The 19,734-nt window shown below is 37.7% G+C and overlaps 1 protein-coding gene across 2 annotated transcripts in view; it reads right to left on the bottom strand.

The window, feature by feature from the left end:
• Window positions 1–19,734, bottom strand: part of LOC113039608 (neurocan core protein-like) — a 138,627-nt gene that overhangs the window by 25,880 nt on the left and 93,013 nt on the right. For both annotated transcript variants that reach the window (XM_026197549.1, XM_026197548.1), the window contains exon 10: window positions 6,058–6,171. In XM_026197549.1, the coding sequence (XP_026053334.1) occupies window positions 6,058–6,171 (114 nt within the window). The remainder of the gene's footprint in view (window positions 1–6,057; window positions 6,172–19,734) is intronic.

Below are 19,734 nucleotides of genomic sequence, written 5' to 3'. Positions count from 1 at the left end.
GGAGCTCGGGAGCTTTCGCAGGCGGTTCCTGAAATGTGACTTGTGAGCCACGGACGGCTTTAATGTCCATTCATCCTCGCTCGCTTTATCCAGAGGCACTTTCTGTCCTCAACAAATATTTGCATCACGGATTGGGATTTCAAAAGAAACGATATAGAGCTGACACAAGAGCGCGATTGAAGTGCATTCTGCAGCTCTGGGATTAATTAAGCACGTCACACACACTAATCAGCTTTTTATTCCATTCGCAAATGATTTGCTCCACGTCAGGAACAGAGGACGTTTGGGGCACGCCATGCATGTTTATGAATTTCTTTTGTTCGGTTTCTCGATTTTAACAAAAGCCAGTTGAGCAGAAACTGCCAAGTGCACGTACTCCCCAAGATCTGACATGAGTAGATGGAGAGGGAACGACCAGGAGGGAAGCTTTTGAACCAAAATTACAGGTGCTAAACGCTACATTTCTCCAGCGGTGCATGGAAATTTAGCAATGCTAAAGACAATTGAGGATTATTTCTTCCACAAAAATACATTAGGGATTGCTGCTTTAATGCAATGCTTTAATGTGTTTAGAAATGCTTTTACCTAAATCTGAGCATCTGTAAGTCTTGCAATTAGCATGAGAGATGAATTGGCTCGGCGGGTCTGTTGATACACACATTACGGCGCGTATCGAACAGCTGGCCTCTGAACCCGACCGGTTTGGCGGTGTAGTAGGTGTAGTGACATCACTAGTGGTCCCCATGGAAACTGCAGTTGTCTGGTGGAGGCAGGTGATGTGGTTGTGATGAGAACAGACCGTCTTCACTGATTTTACAGAATCACATTACACCTAGTGTTCATTTTGTCAGCTATTTTAAACTTTACTCTTAGTCTTAGTCCAGTGATAAATGTCCTTGTTGGTTTTTTTAAGCATATTTAGTCAACTTCATCCCATTTAGTTCAGTCAATATATAAGTCTCAACATTTTAGCTTAGTTTTAGTCAAAGAAAATATCAAATGTTTTAGTCTACTTTGACTTGATATTTTTGCATTAATACTATTATTATTAATTATCCGTACAACAGTATTAATTTTGGCAGCCATTGTTCATTTAGTCTTACTCAAACGTATTCAGTCGACCTCGTCCTGCTTTTGTTTTGCCAAGTTTAAGTCAATGAAATGTATGAGCCAGTTTTAGTCAAATCTTCGGACTGGTGCATTTCACATTTTCATCATGCTGTATAATGGTTACACTGAAAAATAGAAATACATTTATCGCAAGGATTGTTGTCATTTGAGAAATTTACTTTTGCATTTCAGGTATTGCACTTTTTACTAGTGAGCAGAAATCAATAGAATGTGAACTGGTGTATTTTACCTCATCTAGTGTACTTAATAAGTATAGGTGTTTTATTATATAAATGAATATCAAAGGTCTTATGCACTCTCTCGGGCTACATTATGAAAGCAGCTAAAACAAACAAAAATATTATCCAATAATACTATCCACTATAATTCCAAATTGCAATAGCCTATTTCTCTATTAAAAAACAGCAGTCGCGTAAATGCATTTATACAGCAACCACAATCGCAAATAATACAGTCAAAATCTCGTGACAGAACACAGACCGGCTAAATTATGCTTTTTAGATGCTAAACTCCAGCTTGTTTGTCCATGTATTCAGATCATCGGCGGCGGCACTTCTGCAATGAAGAGCGAGGACGTGTGCATGGCTGCCGGATTGCATAAAATAAGCAACAGTGATGCTCTGATATGGGGATTTGAACTTTTAACATCTGGCAACCGCACTCATGAAAGCTCACAATAACATTTTGTCTCCTTTTTTGACGAAAAAACAGATTTTTTTTTAAGTTTAATTTTTTTTTAATACATTTTAGTCTCGTCTTATTTTGTCAACAAAATTGCATATTGAATATAGTCATAGTTATAGTTTATTGACCTTATTGTTGTCTCGTCTCATCTTTTTAATGAACATTTTTTTGTCATAGTTTTCATTAACGAAATGAACACTAATTACACCAGAGACTGGACGAGCAAACAAATGAACCTGACATGGGCTTCAGTGCCTCTGTGATCATTGTTTTTGAAGGGGTGTGTACATTAACCACCGTTCACGCACAAAAACATCCAAATGGGTGCTCTCATTTAAAACTGCCAATCCAGGTCCAGAGAAAATAATAACCATATTCATGTTGAACAGAAATCAGAAACACATTCTCCACCACATCTCCCTACTTATTTTCAATAGGAATGAAACAATAAAATCTTCACAAATTCATATTCCAAGTAGCTCTTAAAAAAAAAAAGATTTTCCATTAAGCACTGCAAATGATAAAACTGACTATTGTAATAAAACTTAAAGTTGTTGATAATAGAAATAAAATCAATATTAAAATAAAGTATTGTGTATAATTGATTAAATACAATAATATATATTATACATTTATATTTATTTATTTATTCATTTTTTATAAAATAAATAAAGCACTTTTTCACATTTTCATTTATTATATTATAAAATCATATATTAGGTATATTATATATTATTTCATTAAAAGTCGGTTCTTCTGAAAAAAAAAGGATAGTATTTGTCCTTCCAAAAGGAAAAACAAGTTACATATAATAATTTATAATAGTTATATAATAATAATAACAATAACAATAACAACAATAATAATAATGTATTAAATATTTATATATTTATTTTCCATAAAGAATTGGAAATTATATAACTGAATTAAAAACGGTAAAAACAAAACAATTGATTCAAAACTGTTGATTGTAAATCTAAACAAATGTATATTCACTAATGTATTAAAGTATTTACTAAATTTGTGTTTGAGCTGCTATTAGAAAATGATTTTAAAAAATCTGTTTGTCCTTCTGATTTTTACATCGGGACCCCAAATGTTATGCTCTATAATCCTTTGCCACAAACTGTGACCAATCAGAATCGAGCATTTAATGAAGCACTGGTCCAAAATAAAATAGAAATCAAAGAGTACAGACACACAGTAGTCCTGGATGTTGATGTAATACTTCACCCAAAAATGTACATCCTGTCACCACCAGAAAGACCACGGACCCATTCCAGTCCACTGCTCCCACTCCTCCGGCCCACTTTACAAGACATAAAGAGTATGTATAATGGGTGGGCTTTCCCCCAACCCCTCCGCTGTCTTTGCGGGGTGCATTCGGAGCAGAGGATTTGTGTGAAGGTGCGTTTCGCTCCACCAGACCGATCGCAAGTCCTAGCACAGTCCACCTTCACTCCCGTCTCACTCTCAGACTCACAGGAACGGGATTAATCGGCCATGCTTCGTTGCCCTGCAGCTGAACGCTTGGTTGTAAGGCCACAGGATGGTACAGCAAACATATTCAGGCAGGAGAGAGCGATCATGCTGCGGGAGGTCTGACACCACTTGGGTTACACCAGGATGAAATGTGCTGCGTCTCAGCGCAGGTGCAGCTTCTTTAGTTTGACAGGACTCACCTAGGCTATCTGCACATATTGCCATCAGTGTAAATGCCTGGACCTGAACTTATTTGTGGTTTACTCAGCTAGTGAAGTATCAATATGTAATCATATATATTCCAATTAATCACATCCAAAATAAACGTTTTTGTTTATGTAACCCCTCTCACCCGGGTCCTCTCTGACGCTCCTCGCACTCGCTCCGAGCGGGGCTCGAACCCGGGTCTTCCGGCATGGGAGGCGGACGCACTAACAAGGAGGCTAAATGGCTACAGCCACTAGCGTCTGTCGCTAGTGCGTCTCTTGAGATCGGGGAGTGAGGTTTACCTGCACAGCACTACTCGCTGGCCTCCGTTACACTCACCCCCCTAAACCTCACTCCCGTACGGGTCACGGCACCAATGTAACCCCTCTCTCCCGGGTCCTCTCTGACGCTCCTCGCACTCGCTCCGAGCGGGGCTCGAACCCGGGTCTTCCGGCATGGGAGGCGGACGCACTAACAAGGAGGCTAAATGGCTACAGCCACTAGCGTCTGTCGCTAGTGCGTCTCTTGAGATCGGGGAGTGAGGTTTTACCTGCACAGCACTGCTCGCTGGCCTCCGTTACATTTACATAATATACACTCATTGGCCACTTTATTATGTACACCTTGCTAGTACTGGGTTGGACCCCGTTTTGCCTTCAGAACTGCCTTAAATCTTTGTGGCATAGAATCAACAAGGTGTTGGAAACATTCTTCAAAGATTTTGGTCCATATTGACATGATAGCATCACAAAGTTGCTGCAGATTTTGTCGGCTGCACATCCATGATGTGAATCTGCCGTTCCAGCACATCCAACTGGATTGAGATCTGGTGACGGTGGAGGCCGTTTGAGTAAAGTGAATTCATTGTCATGTTCAAGAAACCAGTCTGAGATGATTTGAGACATGGTGCATTATCCTGCTGGAAGTAGCCATCAGAAGATGGGTGTACTGTAGTCATAAAGGGATGGACATGGTCAGGAACAATACTCAGGTAAGGCTGTGGTGTTTAAACAATGCTCAGTTGGTACTAAGGGTCCTAAAGTGTGCCAAGAAACTATCCCCCACACCATTACACCGCCACCACCAGCCTGAACCAATGAGACAAGGAAGGATGCTTTCGTGTCTTTTACACCAAATTCTGATCCTGCCATCTGAATGTCGCAGCAGAAATTGAGACCCATCAGACACTTGCTGCTCACTGAATATTTTCTCTTTTTCGGACCATATCCTGTAAACCCTAGAGATGGTTGTGTGTGAAAGTCCCAGTAGATCAGTAGTTTTTGAAATACTCAGACCAGCCCGTCTGGCACCAACAACCACTCCCTGTTCAAAGTCACTTAATTCCCCTTTCGTCCCCATTCTGATGCTCGGTTTGAACTTCAGCAAGTCATCTTCACCACATCTAGATGTGTAAAAGCATTGAGTGGCTGCCATGTGATTGGCTGATTAGCAATTTGTGTTACCAAGCAACCGAACAGGTGTACCTAATAAAGTGCCCAGTGAATGTATTTTTGTGTACTGTGTATATTTATTTCGTATATATAAATACACGCACATGATATTTAAGAAAAATGTTACATTTATATATTAAATATATTTATCCATGTTATAAATAATATAAATATAAACATGTAACTACATATAATACTTTCAAATCCATCCATCCTATCATCCATGCATCCGTCCATCCCTTTATCACTTCATCCCTTCATTCATCCACCCATCCCTTCTTTCATCAAACCATCTCTTCATTTATCCATCCCTCCATCCCATCATTCCTTCATTCATCCATCTATCCATCCATTTATCCATCCATCCCTTCATTCTTTCATTCATTTATCCATCCATCGCTTCATCCAGACATCCCTTTCTCCATTCATTCATCCATCCATCCATCCATTCCTTCATTCTTTCATTCATTCATCCATACATTGCTTCATCCAGCCATCCCTTTCTCCATTCATTCATCCATCCATCCATCTCTTCATTCTTTCATTCATTCATTCATTCATTGCTTCATCCAGCCATCCCTTTCTCCATTCATTCATCCATCCATCCATCCATCTCTTCATTCTTTCTTTCATTCATTCATTCATCGCTTCATCCAGCCATCACTTTCTCCATTCATTGATCCATCCATCCCTTCTTTCAATTATCCAATCATATCTTCAATCTTCCATTCATCCATCCCATCATTCCTTCATTCATCCCTTCATTCATTCATCCATCCCATTATCCATTCATTCATTCATTCATTCATTTATCCATTCATCCATTCATCCCCTTATATCATGATATATATCAAAATAAGGGGGAATTTGCCTAACCAACTACAAAATCTTAAAAAGACTAAAACTAAAACTGAATTAAAATTAAAATGACAAAAATGACAAATGCAGACCAAAACAAATGAAACAAACTCAACAGCCAAAAAAAATAGATTAAAAATTTGCAGTTTATTCCAGATCAGGAACTTGTCCCACCTCCATAATATCTTTTATTCCATATATTTCATCATTTGCATGTAGGAGCAAATCTGTGTTATTTTATTACCTTTCTCACAGGTTGCTCCACCATAGCTGGGCAGACACAGGCATACGAAAGAGTTGACCTCATCAATGCAGGTGCCTCCATTCTGACATGGATTGGACTGACAATCATCAATATCTGTGAGAACAAACAGACACAGAGAGATCATCAAATTCAGAAACAACGGTTTAGCTTCATTTTACCTTTGCATTAGAGCTGAGAAAGTACCGCAGGTGCTATAAAATGGCACGCCAGAAAGTTGCGATTTTGTTCTCATTATTTTTCGATTTTCAAAACTAACATTTGTCCTAAACATTGCTATATTTCCAATTACTGAGGTACAATGTCTTGCTGGCGTTTCTGAAATGAACTACAATACTAGGACTGAAATCACTATAATAATGAGTTGGACCCTTTTTACAAAAACGTTTGTGCAAAAAAGAATTCAGACCAGCTGTGAATACCCAATCTCTGTGTTCACAGGGAGGAATTAGTCAACCGCTTGTGTTGAAAACGTATTTGCTGAACCTTTCTTCAAGAGGTTATTTCAAGAACTGACCATACAGCTACTGTTGAACCTTTCTCTCTCTCTCTATTATTTCTCTCATGGTTTCGGTCATGATCAAATGTTTTGGTATGTTGTTTTTTATTTTAACGAACAATGATTTGTATTAGACGCTATATAAAAAAAGCACATTTGTATAAACATCACTGGCATATGTTCAGATATTTCAGCATGACAGCTGTGATGGTAAACTTGACATTGCGTAATGTCAAGTTGCACGTAAATGCGCAATAAAAGTTAAGTGTGAAAAAGCAGCGTGCAAAATACATAATGACTTGGGCATCAGCTTTTTATTAGAAGTCTCTGGTCTCCGATCTGTTGAGGTTCATCTTGTGCAACTGAAATAGTTTCTGGTGCCCCTAAGCCAAATGTCATATACTGTATCTTTTAGATTATAAAAACACTAGTTTTGCGTTATATATTTCTGATCTAAAGTGCAACATAAATAACTACACTATTTATGTTTGTTGTGATTTTTCCTGTGACTACGATCTTAATCCTGATTCCCGATGCTATGTTTACCAACATAAATACAATTTCTGTAGCCAAAGGTATAAATAACATATTTACTGCTCTCTTTGTGGTAACTAAAACATAGAAAAACATTTAAATTTTATTCAACTATTTATTTATTATGCAATACATACTAACATATACATTTACAAACATTTAAAAACAACATATTATATACATTAGAACAAATAAAGAATAATATCTAAATAACTAAACAAAATAATAATTGACTAAAAAAAAATAAATACATAAATGGACATGAAATGCCGTTTTGAGTTATAATATATCATTTATACAGTATATATATTTATTACAGTATTTTTGTATAAATATAATTAAATATATAAAATATACTAAAGATACTTAAACAAACCAAAAAATAATAAAGTTGTAAAGCTTTTGGTATCTAAGCATATGTTTTAAATAAATACATGAACACAACAATAGAAATATTATTATTATGTGATATATAAAATATAAAAATATTAAGTAAATACTTCATAATAACTAAAACAAAAAATAAATAAATACATAAATGGAGAAGAACTTAGTTTTGCGATATAATATGGCATTAATGAATGCAATTTTACATATTTATTACAGTTTTTATATAAATATAATTAAATATTTAAATATACAAAATATAGAAAACAAACAAGTAAATAAAGCTGTAAAGTTTGTTGTTATAGAAACAAAATATTAAATTCAATATTTAAGCACACATTTTAAATAAAAATATAAATAAGAAACAATATAATATTGATATATAACATCTGAGAATAAAACTTAATATATATATATATAACTACTGAAAAAGCATAAATGGAGATTAACTTAGTTTTGAGATATAACATAGCCTTAATAATACAGTAATGTATGCATGCATTTATATATTATTATATTTTGTTCTTGCATAAGTATAATTAAATATATAAAACCTATTAAAAATGCTTAAAACTTATATATTATTAATAGGGGTGTAACGATACGCGTATTCGTATTGAACCGTTCGGTACGACGCTTTCGGTTCGGTACGCGGTACGCATTATGTATACCGAACGGTTCGTTGGAGTAATTAATTATATTTGAAAAAAAAAAAAAAAAAAGAGAGAGATAGAAATATAATGATATGCGTTCAACAAGGTAGCCCAATAACCCAAACGACGTAACAGGCAACGCCCCTGACACTCCCGAAGAAGAAAAAAACACCATCTTATATGTTTATGTTAGGCTACTCAGCAGGCGCTCGCTCACTCAGTACGCGCTGAAGGCTCGTTGCAAAATAGCCAATGCGTTTAACAGACTAGAAATGAGAAGATCCTCCAATAACCAACAGGTCTGGTGTTTGGGTGCACTTTGGATTCCCTTTAAGCTATAATGGTGATGGCAAGAGAGTGGTGGATAAAAAAACAACGGTATGTCGCATCTGCAACATGACAGGGTACACCAGCAGGAATACAAAAAAAAAAAAAAAAAAAAAAAACACCAGCGGGTGAGTGAGCAAGCGCCTTAGGGGCCGTTCACATATCGCTCCTAAAAACGCGTGGAAAACGCTAAGCACGTCTTTCTCCTCCTTTCCAAAGCGCTCGGGCAGAAGCGCTCATGAGGCGTCTGTCTTTCCTAAGCAACAATGACGTGCTGCTCTCTCCATGAGACGCGGAAATTTCAGCGAAGGATAAATGGATTTGCAGCTCTAAAAATCGCTTGCAGTAGCTCTGCTACTAAATTTATTTCAAAATTGCAATCCATATACAACTATGATCAGCTGTTCCTTCATCTTGGCTGAGCTCTCAACGTTGTTACGGGAAAGGATGAAGCTGATTGGTTGGTTCTTGTCACATGACCCGCGGTGCGCTTGCGGCATTCTGAAAAGTTGAGATGTTTTTACATTTTGCTGTATCTAAAACGTATCGAACCGAACCGAACCGAACCGTGACATCAGTGTATCGTATCGAACCGAACCGTGAATTTTGTGAACCGTTACACCCCTAATTATTAAATATACTTATATATTAAATAAATAAACTTTACTATTAGAAACGTAATATTAAAAGGTACTGTTGTTCCTAAAATGTAGAAAACCTTGAAGAAATACAAGATTACATTTTTGAGCCAGTTTTAAATAAATAATATATACGTTTTTAAGACCCTCTAGCATTAAGCAGAAGAACCGTTAAGGCTTTTTAGCTCTAAAACTATTTCCATTGTAAAAGCCTCTCAGACTCTTATCCTTCCACACATAAATTAGACCTGGGTCAGTGGGGTGCATGCATGGACACACATACTCTTTATCCAATAGTCCACCTGCCTGCAACCATTTCTTCTCCTCATCCCGAGCTTGAGGCCAAAATCAATTAAGACACAGCTGGCAAACGAGAGCTTCTAGCCTACAAACAATCAGAGTGTATCTCCTAGGCTCCAGAGAGGGAGAAGGCAGAGGCCGGCTGGATCATCTCCACTTTGCCTGGAGTATAAAACACCCATGGCTGGATTAATGAGGTTTTAGATGCAGAGGAAACATGCTGGGATGAAAGCAGAGCTCTGCTGTATCAAAGCAACGCAGTGGTAGAACTGTCATAGACTCAAAGCGTCAGCGGACTTCAAGCAGGGAAAGCGTTGGCATGTCTAGACGCCCAATCCCAAAAATCCCACGAGTCATACTTCTCTCATTAATACACCCAAACAATGTACACCTTCACAGTAGACTGCAGGAGTCAACTATTTTATAAGCCAATTATTTTAGTGAATCAAAACAATACAGTGAAACCGATGTATTTTAATTCTCGATTCGAGCGGTTCTTGTCAGTGAACTAAAAATAAACAGCTAGAATAGTGCAACTGATTTCCTAAACAAATCACTCCTTACAAGCCAGTTCTAAGTGAATCAAAAGCATTCAGCATACGACCTGTCTTATTCTTGAATTAATAAATCTTATGAGCCAGTTCATTTCAGTGAATCAAGAATAAACAGCACAAGCACAATTTAATTCCCAAACAAATAACTATTATGAAGCGGTTCTTTTCAGGGAGCATAAGTGCACATAAGTGCACAGTACAACCTGTCTGATTCCTGAATGACTGACTCTTATGAGCGGTTCTTTTTAGTGAATCCAAAATAAACAGCTTGACCAGTGTAATTCAGTTCCCACACAATGAACCAGCCGGAGTGAATCAAAATCACAGCACAACCAGTGTAGTCTGATTCCTGAATAAATTATTCTTATGAGTGTTTCTTTTTAATTAATCAAACATAAACAGCACGACCCATGTGACTCGATTCCCAAACAAATGACTCTTATGAACCAGTTTGAGTGAATCAAAAACCTCTTGAATGCCCACCTCTTGAATGAATGATTCACATGAACAGTTCTTTTGAGTGAATCAAACATAAACAGCACGGCCGGTCTAATTCAATTCCCAAATGACTCTTATGAACCAGTCTGAGTGAATCAAAAACACACAGCGCAACCGGTGATTCCTGAAAGAATGATTCTAATGAGCAGTTCTTTTGAGTGAACCAAACACACTTAAAATCAGTGAACTAAAACTTAATTACTCTTAAAACTGTGTGTAAAATGTACTTTTAATAAACATTTAAATGTATTGAGTATGCAATTCTGCAAAAAATTAATCTTAAAAAATAAAATGTACTTTTATTTTATTAGTACTTTTGCAGTTTTCGTTTAAATTTAAACTACTAAAAGAATCATTATTGGAACTTTTAAACAACCAGAATCAAGGAATCAGAATTCACATCCCACTGATTTGCATATTATATCAATGCTATAATTGCTCATCTAAAATGATCACAATCGGCGTGCAAATTGATAACCCTGGTTCGAAGTAAATTACCCGTGTCTGAAATGAACTACAGATGGTCCAGTAAACTGAGTAAACACCAAATGGACCACTGAGATGCGCACACGACATGCTTCATGCTCGACTGGCTCCTCCAGACACACTTACCGACCGGGCATCCCTCCTTTCCTCTGGAGACCAATAGTATTTTGGCAGCAGCCTTAGTAAAACAAGTGTCCTGAGAGCTGGCTGGACAGGAAGAGAGGCCACAAGAGACAAACAGGGCCAGTATTTTGTGCTGAAAACACTGTACAATACAGCTGAGGGCAGCCTTAGTCAGTCAACCCTGTCCATTTTGACATTGGCTGTTGAGCGTTTTCCGCAGCTTCCCAGAGCCGGAGGGAAGATGCTTAGTTGGGTGTTGACCAGATTTATGTGTTCAATTCCAGCGGCTGCTGGGGCATTTGTAAATGACGTGCCAAATAAAATGTAAACGGTCCTCCCTTCCTTTATAAATGAGGACTCAAATGCAATCAACTATTTCACGGCCAAATGATCCATCCAGTGCTTTATCATGTGATCTGAATCTAATAACGCTCAGAGGAGAGAAAGATCAATACCACAGAGCAAGGACTCTCTTCCACAACTTCCCTCGGATGACATTTCATCACGCCGCGCTTCTGGCTTCAAATAACACTGATTGAAGATGTGAACGGATCTGACAGTGGCCGATTTGCAATGCGTCAGCTGTCCGGGACGCAGCACCCTCCTGTGCTCGGGTTGTCTGCACCTCCAAGCCCTCGCTCGAAGCCGTTAAAGTGCATTTCTTCCATCTTGTCTGGGTATACAGTCATTGAACTGTTGGCTCGGCTGCTTTGTGCCAACTCAGAAAGTACTGAATGGGAGGAGACCACTCTAAAATGGCTTGAAAACAGTATTTCAATGTATCAGCATGTTCTACAAATGGTTCTAGAATTCATTTCACACTTTTCTGTTTGAAACACGTTATATAACTAACCACCTAAAATGGTTTCATCAGCACTTAATGTGGCCTCTATATAAATTAAGCTCACCATAGATTAGACATTATGTAAAGTAGAGACCAAAAGTTTGGACACACCTTCTCATTCAAAGAGTTTTCTTTATTTTCATGACTATGAAAATTGTAGAGTCACACTGAAGGCATCAAGGGCTATTTGACCAAGAAGGAGAGTGATGGGGTGCTGCGCCAGATGACCTGGCCTCCACAGTCACCGGACCTGAACCCAATCCAGATGGTTTAGGGGTGAGCTGGACCGCAGACAGAAGGCAAAAGGGCCAACAAGTGCTAAGCATCTCTCGGGGAACTCCTTCAAGACTGTTGGAAGACCATTTCAGGTGACTACCTCTTGAAGCTCATCAAGAGAAAGCCAAGAGTGTGCAAAGCAGTAATCAAAGCAAAAGGTGGCTACTTTGAAGAACCTACAATATGACATATTTTCAGTTGTTTCACACTGTTTTGTTATGTATATAAGTCCATATATAATTCCACATGTGTTCATTCATAGTTTTGATGCCTTCAGTGTGAATCTACAATTTTCATAGTCATGAAAATAAAGAAAACTCTTTCAATGAGAAGGTGTGTCCAAACTTTTGGTCTGTACTGTGTATATATTAGATAGAATGGAATAGAACCACAGAACGATAGATAGATAGATAACTTTTCTGCCATTTTCTGTAATTCCCCTGAAGATGAGGAATTTAGGAGAGCCCTGAAGATGTATGACATTGACAAGACAACCCTGACATTTCCTCAAAGGATTACAATCGCTGCAGTCGTCGGCAGTGAGGTCCATACGAGTGCATGAAATTCCAAGCTCTCCGAGACATTATTTTATTACTGTTTAACATTTGAATGATAAATTACACTCTTTCAGAGAGGCGTGTGTCCTGTTTCTGTTGATTGTCTTCATGGTAATTGCTTTGGCTGTGCGAGAATGGCTTTTTCAGCGCGGGGAGCTTTATGGAGTGCGTCCAGGAGTGGGATAATCAGCAAAATGGGAGCAGTTGATGAGCAAACAAAAATGAAACAATAATATATAAGCGTAAAAGGACGCAGCACTGCCAAGCCCTGGTAATCTTTTCCTCAAGTTGCTATTACTGAGGCGGCGGTCTGCAATAACACGCTTGCGGGAACAAAACACTCCTTCCTGAACACTGATGAAACGGAGTCGTCACTTTCCTAATAACGCCGACGTGATGGCTCCTGCAGATTGTTAGGTTTTCGGCAGAGTTTCATTTCGTTTCATCATAACTTTGGGTTTGCGTCAGGTTCGGGATTGTGTTTGTGAAAAAAATGAATAAATACATCTAAATTAAGTAATCATAAAAGTGAAAAGTGATTAAATATTTTGAACAATTGTTACCGTATTTGCTTGAAGGATATATAAATAAATAATTGTTATTGAACCTGTTAAATGTCACCCCGTCCCGAATACGGGACGCCTACGTTGACTATACTATATTACAATCAAATTGAATCTAATCTTGACAAATTACATATCGTTGGAAAGGTCTAAGACTCCCAAAAATATATTTTACCAATATTTTTTGTTAAAAATTATGTAGGAAAAGTAATAGATAAATTTATGACAAGAGTGCACCCTCAGAAATCTACATTACAAAAGGAGCTTTGACCTTTGTTTTAAAAATAAGACTTCCTCGTTGCCTTTTTCTCTATCACATTTTAGAAATCATCAGACGTTATATATCACTTGAGAACATAAAATCTCAAAATTCATCCTTTAAAACCCATTTTAAAATCAGACATTGCATTACCATGTAAATGGCACATCAAAATCATGTTACAAAATGTTTTCAGTCATGAATTATACAAATTTAGGTTTGTATCATGCACATTCAAGTCTATCTTCAAAAACGTGAGTGAAAGTTAAGGGGTTTTAATAAATGAATAAGACGGATTGAAGGGAAGGATTGCAATGCAATAATGTCAACACAATGGGAGCCGGTCACCCGCTGGGAGCCGAGAGGTATAAATGACGACCGGCATTCACATGCGTCAATAGCACTCGGACATTTCTTCATTTAAAGGATCCCAGACCGCTGACAGCGACTGCCACACCAAAAGATTGATGCATTGAGTAGCTCAAACCACATGGGTGTGCTTCAACAAATAGAAGCCATTCAGTTATTGATAGTTTTGAGACAAACATAGATGTCCATACTGCCCTACAAAGCAAAAAGGCAGTAACTGCATTTTTGGTCAAAAATTAGTTATTGTCATTTTCATGACATTCAAGGCGTCCTTTGTTATTTGACAAAACATCTTATCTGAAATGTGTGTTGTTTTGGAGAAAAATGGTAGTTGTTTGTACAGTAACTACTTAGGCTGGATGACAGGATAACTTTTAAGTCATTTTTCTCAGTTCTGCACTCTGCGTAGTTACAGCCTTTTTGCTTTGCAGGGCAGAAAAGACAAGTAAGGTTTACTGCTGTTATAAAAGTTGATTAAGGTTAAAAGCACCAGACTGTAGTCAAATGTGCTCTGAAACATCTAGGTGCAAAGTCATGAAACAGTTGAACATTTCGGCGCAAAAACTGCATCCTATTAACATAACACCTAAAATACAAGCCTCTAAATAAAGTTCACAGTATATATGGATGGATGGATGGATGGATGGATGGATGGATGGATAGATAGATAGATAGATAGATAGATAGATAGATAGATAGATAGATAGATAGATAGATAGATAGATAGATAGATAGATAGATCATGTCTAAACAGGTCAAAGTATTTTCAGTCCTATTAACGGTTTTAGACAACTCTTCCAAGTGTACTTCCAAATCAAATTGAGGTTTGGAGGAAAGGAGCTGGATGATTTATTGTGATGGTCTGGTGGAGTTTAAAGTGTTGGGGTTTCGGCTGGGGGCAGCATCTCAGCGAGCTGAAGTCAGGCACTGTCCAAGCCACTGCTGACAGGGCCAGTGCAAGATCTCGGGGAGCGTTGCAGAAGCTAATGAGCAGAGGTGTCACAACATTTCAGACTGTTGCTCCTCAGATCTGACAGCGCCTCTGTTCTCTCTCTGGTGTGGGGAGGTCAAACTTGCTCTCAAAGCTGTCTTCAAACACAGAACGAGAGAGTGGGGGGAGAGGAAAGAACAGAGAAACGCAAGAGGGAGGGAGTGAGATGCAGTGATGAAGATTTCCCACCGACTAGATCAGATTCTCTAGATGGCCTGAGGGGTGACGTAGCCGAGGATAGATGTTGTCAACCCCTCTAACCCTGGCTGTGATGCAGTCCACACAGTTTGGGGGATCACGTGGGAATGAGGAGATCTGGTGGGGGAATCTTCACGACACACTTTGAAAACCCAACAAAGCTCTGATCAATGAGTGAGATCAGATCGTGATGTCTGACTGGGATATAAATAGACACATGTACAAACAAAAAAAGTCACCTCTTATTTCCCTCAAAATCAATCAGATATCAGCAGACGGATGAATCGGGGATCAGAAGAATAGGATCAAGGAAGCCATGTAGCACAAATGTTCTCAATCCTGCTCCCGGGGGTCCCGCAGCGCTGCACATATTGCCTAACTGTCTTATCTAACACTCGCTTCAGCTGGCCAATAGAGTGCTCCGAGGTCACATGACTTTTACATGTTAATCACACACACGCAAACTCAGCTGACTCTGATGCAATTATACATTAGCATGTTGCTAAACTAAAAGCGTTATACAGTTATAGACAGACAGTTACAGATAGATGGATAGACAGACATATAGTTAGACAGGAAACCAGACAGACAGATGGACAATTAGGTAAACAGATAGGTAGAATTGATGGACAGACGGATAGACTGATAATTGGATAGATGAGTAGACAGCAGGGTTGTGAATCTTTAGGTAGACAGCGATTTAATTGGATTGGATTCAATTCACAGGTTTTCGATTCGATTCAAGAAAGTTTTTAATTCAAGTAAGTTTTAATTCAGAACAATTCAATTCGGTTTGATTAAGGATTCGATTCTGCATTCTTTAAATGCATTCACAGGATTATCAAAATGCCCTTCCCCTAAATTCTTTAAATGCTTAGTCATGGGGCAAATTATACAGCAGCCTTTACTACATTTTACATTTATGCATTTAGCAGACGCTTTTATCCAAAGCGACTTACTGTGCATTCAGGCTAAAAATGTTTACCTAACATGTGCTCCCTGGGAATCGAACCCACAACCTTGCGCTGCTAACACAATGCTCTACCAATTGAGCCACAGGAACACTTTATGGTTAGAGAACTGTAGGTTATAGAAAAAAAAACACTTTGTGCATTGTTAGATGATAGTTTAAAGGGGTTGTTGAGTGGGGTTTTTTGAGGCTTGATTGTGTAAATGGTATGCAGTCTAACATGTGCATTTTCTTTTTTTAAACGATAGGGACAGGATTGAGAACCAATGCTTGAAACTTGTGAATCATAAGAAGACAGAATCATGATCCATGTATGCACAGATTTTTATGTTCACCCCTAGTTTTCTCTTCCTCTCCTCTAAAGCAGCAGCACATGGCCTTGTCCCCTTTTTTGTGTGTTTCCGGGGGCGGGGTTTATCTGGGTTTGTGACGTAGCGGTCTCGGGAAGAAGCTCATTGTAGTCCCTTACCGGCTGTTTTTGTTGCCATTAAGATGACATTATTTTAATTCATGACTAAAAAAAATCCATGTTTAAAGATCAATGCATTGTATGGTCTGGGTTTGTAATCGATACATCAAAGTTAATGAGTGAATTGTTACACCCCTAGTAGACAGACAGAAAATAAACAGACAGATGGATAGACAGACAGATGGATAGAAAGGTAGACAGACAGAAGATAGACAGACAGACGGATAGAAAGACAGCTATAAAGACAGAGATGATAGACGGATATATCAGAATATGGACAGAAAAACGGATAGACAAACAGTCAGACGGACAGAAGGATAGGCAGACAGACAGATGGATAGAAGGACAGGTAGACAGACAGATTGATGGATGGATGGAAAGACAGACAGACACACAAACAGACAGACAGCTAATCACTATGCAGTGAATCTTAGCAGTCCTTTAGCAATAGCATTAGCATCTCTGTTCTTCTGCATGGACATCTGTGATAAGTGTTTGTGATTTAACACAGAGCGGTGTCAAAGCTCAAAGCACTGGCACACAATCACCTGATAGCCGTCCCGGTGAAGCTGAGATAAGAGAACCCCCCTGCACCCCCCCCCACCCCATAATTCATTTCCAGAACTCATTCCCAGGACAACACGTCCATCCACCTGCCACAGCGATAAGAGGCTCCAACACCCAGACCCTGACTTCACAGGAAATCAATTTGTCCCCAAATGTACAGTAAATGACTGGGCTTTACAAATTCTGTTCCCATCCTACTGCGGAGGAGCGGCACACGGACGATGACTGACATCGCTGAATCAGCATCCAATCACAGGCCAGCACACATCATTTCAGTCCCTCATCAGCCAAGTGCACACTACACTACAACACTCACGCTCATCGCTCTGGCCTGTGCACATATAAAGACTATTGCATTTTTTTCTTGTTTTGTTAGATTTTATTCTACCTCTCCATCTTCGTTTGTATCCTGTCTTCTTAACTGTCTTGACTAATAATTAAAAGCAAGTGATTTACACTGCATTGGCTGGAATGTCATATTCACAGCTTATTAGATTACTTAATGCACTGTTGGTTATATAGTTTACTTTTGCTGCTATAAGGGCTATATAACTAGGTTGGCATCTAAAAAATATTTGCACAAGTATAATAAAAGAATAAAATGTTTGCAGATTTACTGTATCACATTTTTTGTTTTGTTTTTAATTCATAGTTCATATTCTATTTGTATCAATCATATAATTCATATTTTATCTAATTTTAGTGTTTAATGTCCACTGTAGTTATTTAAAAAAAAAAAAAAAAATTTGAACAAGTAATAAATGCTGTTATGCAATGTTGTTTGCAGTGTTTACTTTCTTTTTTATGTGTTTAACAAATTCTTTACTTGTTAAAAAAGTAATATAATAGGACTACAGAATAAAATAAAGTTTTGATATTTAGAGTATAATTTATTAGAATATTTTGTATGAAGTAGGCTATATTATGTATATCTACCAAGGTTATTTTTATTTTTACGATTTTTAAAAAAAAATCTTTTTCACATTTTATTTCAATAGGTTGGATTTTTTTAAATAATTTATACACAATAAATAATAATTGACAAATGCTATGTGCTGTTGGTTGGGTATCCTTACTTTTTAATTCCTTTTTTTAACTATTTATTTATTTGTGAAAAAATTACTGTAACAGAATAATACATGTTGTTCTGCATTGCTGGCCGCAGTCTTGAATTAAAAAAAAAAAAAAAAAACATGTATTTGTGAAAAAACAGAATAAAGTAAATTTTTTAAAGAATAACTGGTATTATAATTTTTTTATTATATTTTTTATAATTGAACATAAATTGTTTACAGTTTAGGGTTGCCATATTTTAGATTTATTTTATTTAATTTTTTTCATTAAAGGTCAACATATTTCTTTAAAAAAGGATTTTAAAATTAATTGCTTTGTTTTTTTATTACACACAAATAATAACTATATATATAATATATATAATATTTACTAATAAAAATAACTGTACTCTAGTTATTGATGTGAGTCCCAAAAAAAGCATAGAGTTCCAGCAGTTATAATCCCCAAATATCGATTTATTATCTGACGAGTTGAAAAATGACTTTTCAATAAATTTTAAGAGATGACCAGTTTCAGTATGGCAATGTAAAAGTTTGGCTTTAGCTGCTGTAAACTGTAGTAATGTGGCAGTCCATGACTTTATGGACAGCAGGTGTATACAACTCCTGTGATCGCCTGCTGAGCCAAACTCATAAAAGCTTGTTCATCTCCAAATCTGTGTTTTCTTTTGCTCCGCCCCCTGCTGTCACGTTGGCCCGCCAACCAGACCGCCCTCTACCTGTTTTTGCCAACATTAGTCTGACGGAGCAGATGGACCTGAGGTTGTTTGTGCGTGCCGGTCCTTTCCGACAGCCCCAGGGTGCAGGAGACACACACCTCGTTGTCAGCAAATGAAGAATGATTGTCAATGATTTGTTGATCAGTTCTCCATGCAGGATGGAATGTGCCAAGGGATGATTTAATGAGCCACTGGTGGCAGGCGGGGCGATCATCCCGTGTAAAGAGCAGCCGTGCACAGGGGGGTTGTCTTGCCCACATAGAAATCAATCAAGAGGCACGGCGATGTGCGAGATGCTGCAGTGGGCTGGGGTTTTCTCTCGGGAAATGTCCCAAAAGAAAGTTGCTCTCTAGGGTTGCAGGGCAAAAATATTGATAGGGCAAACTTCATTCATGTTTTACATGCAATTACAGAGCCTGATATGATGCAACAGAGGGCTGCTAAAAGGATTATTTAGATTTTGCATGTAATAAAAAATAAATATTACATAAATCTGTCAATTTTAATATTTTATAATAACACATCAAATTACATTTGGTAAATATAATTACAAATATTATTGTAAAAATTGCTTAAAATAACATTTGCATGTATTCATTAAAACTAATGAAAAAGTAACAATTATAATAATATATTAACCACCAGCAACCCTTTTTGTTAATTCTAAAAACAAAACAAAATTATATATAAAACTATAATGCTATTAATAAAATGTGCTATTAATAGCGATAATGCCTGTGTGTTTGCAATATGAGAAGAGGGACCAAACAAAGCCATGGAGGAAATGCATGCGAGGTTAAGGGTG

Source organism: Carassius auratus, chromosome 22, assembly GCF_003368295.1.
Source record: "Carassius auratus strain Wakin chromosome 22, ASM336829v1, whole genome shotgun sequence".
In the NCBI taxonomy this organism is placed as follows: domain Eukaryota; kingdom Metazoa; phylum Chordata; class Actinopteri; order Cypriniformes; family Cyprinidae; genus Carassius; species Carassius auratus.
The sequence above is the reverse complement of the archived record's forward strand: the minus strand, read 5'-3'. Positions and strand labels throughout refer to the sequence as shown.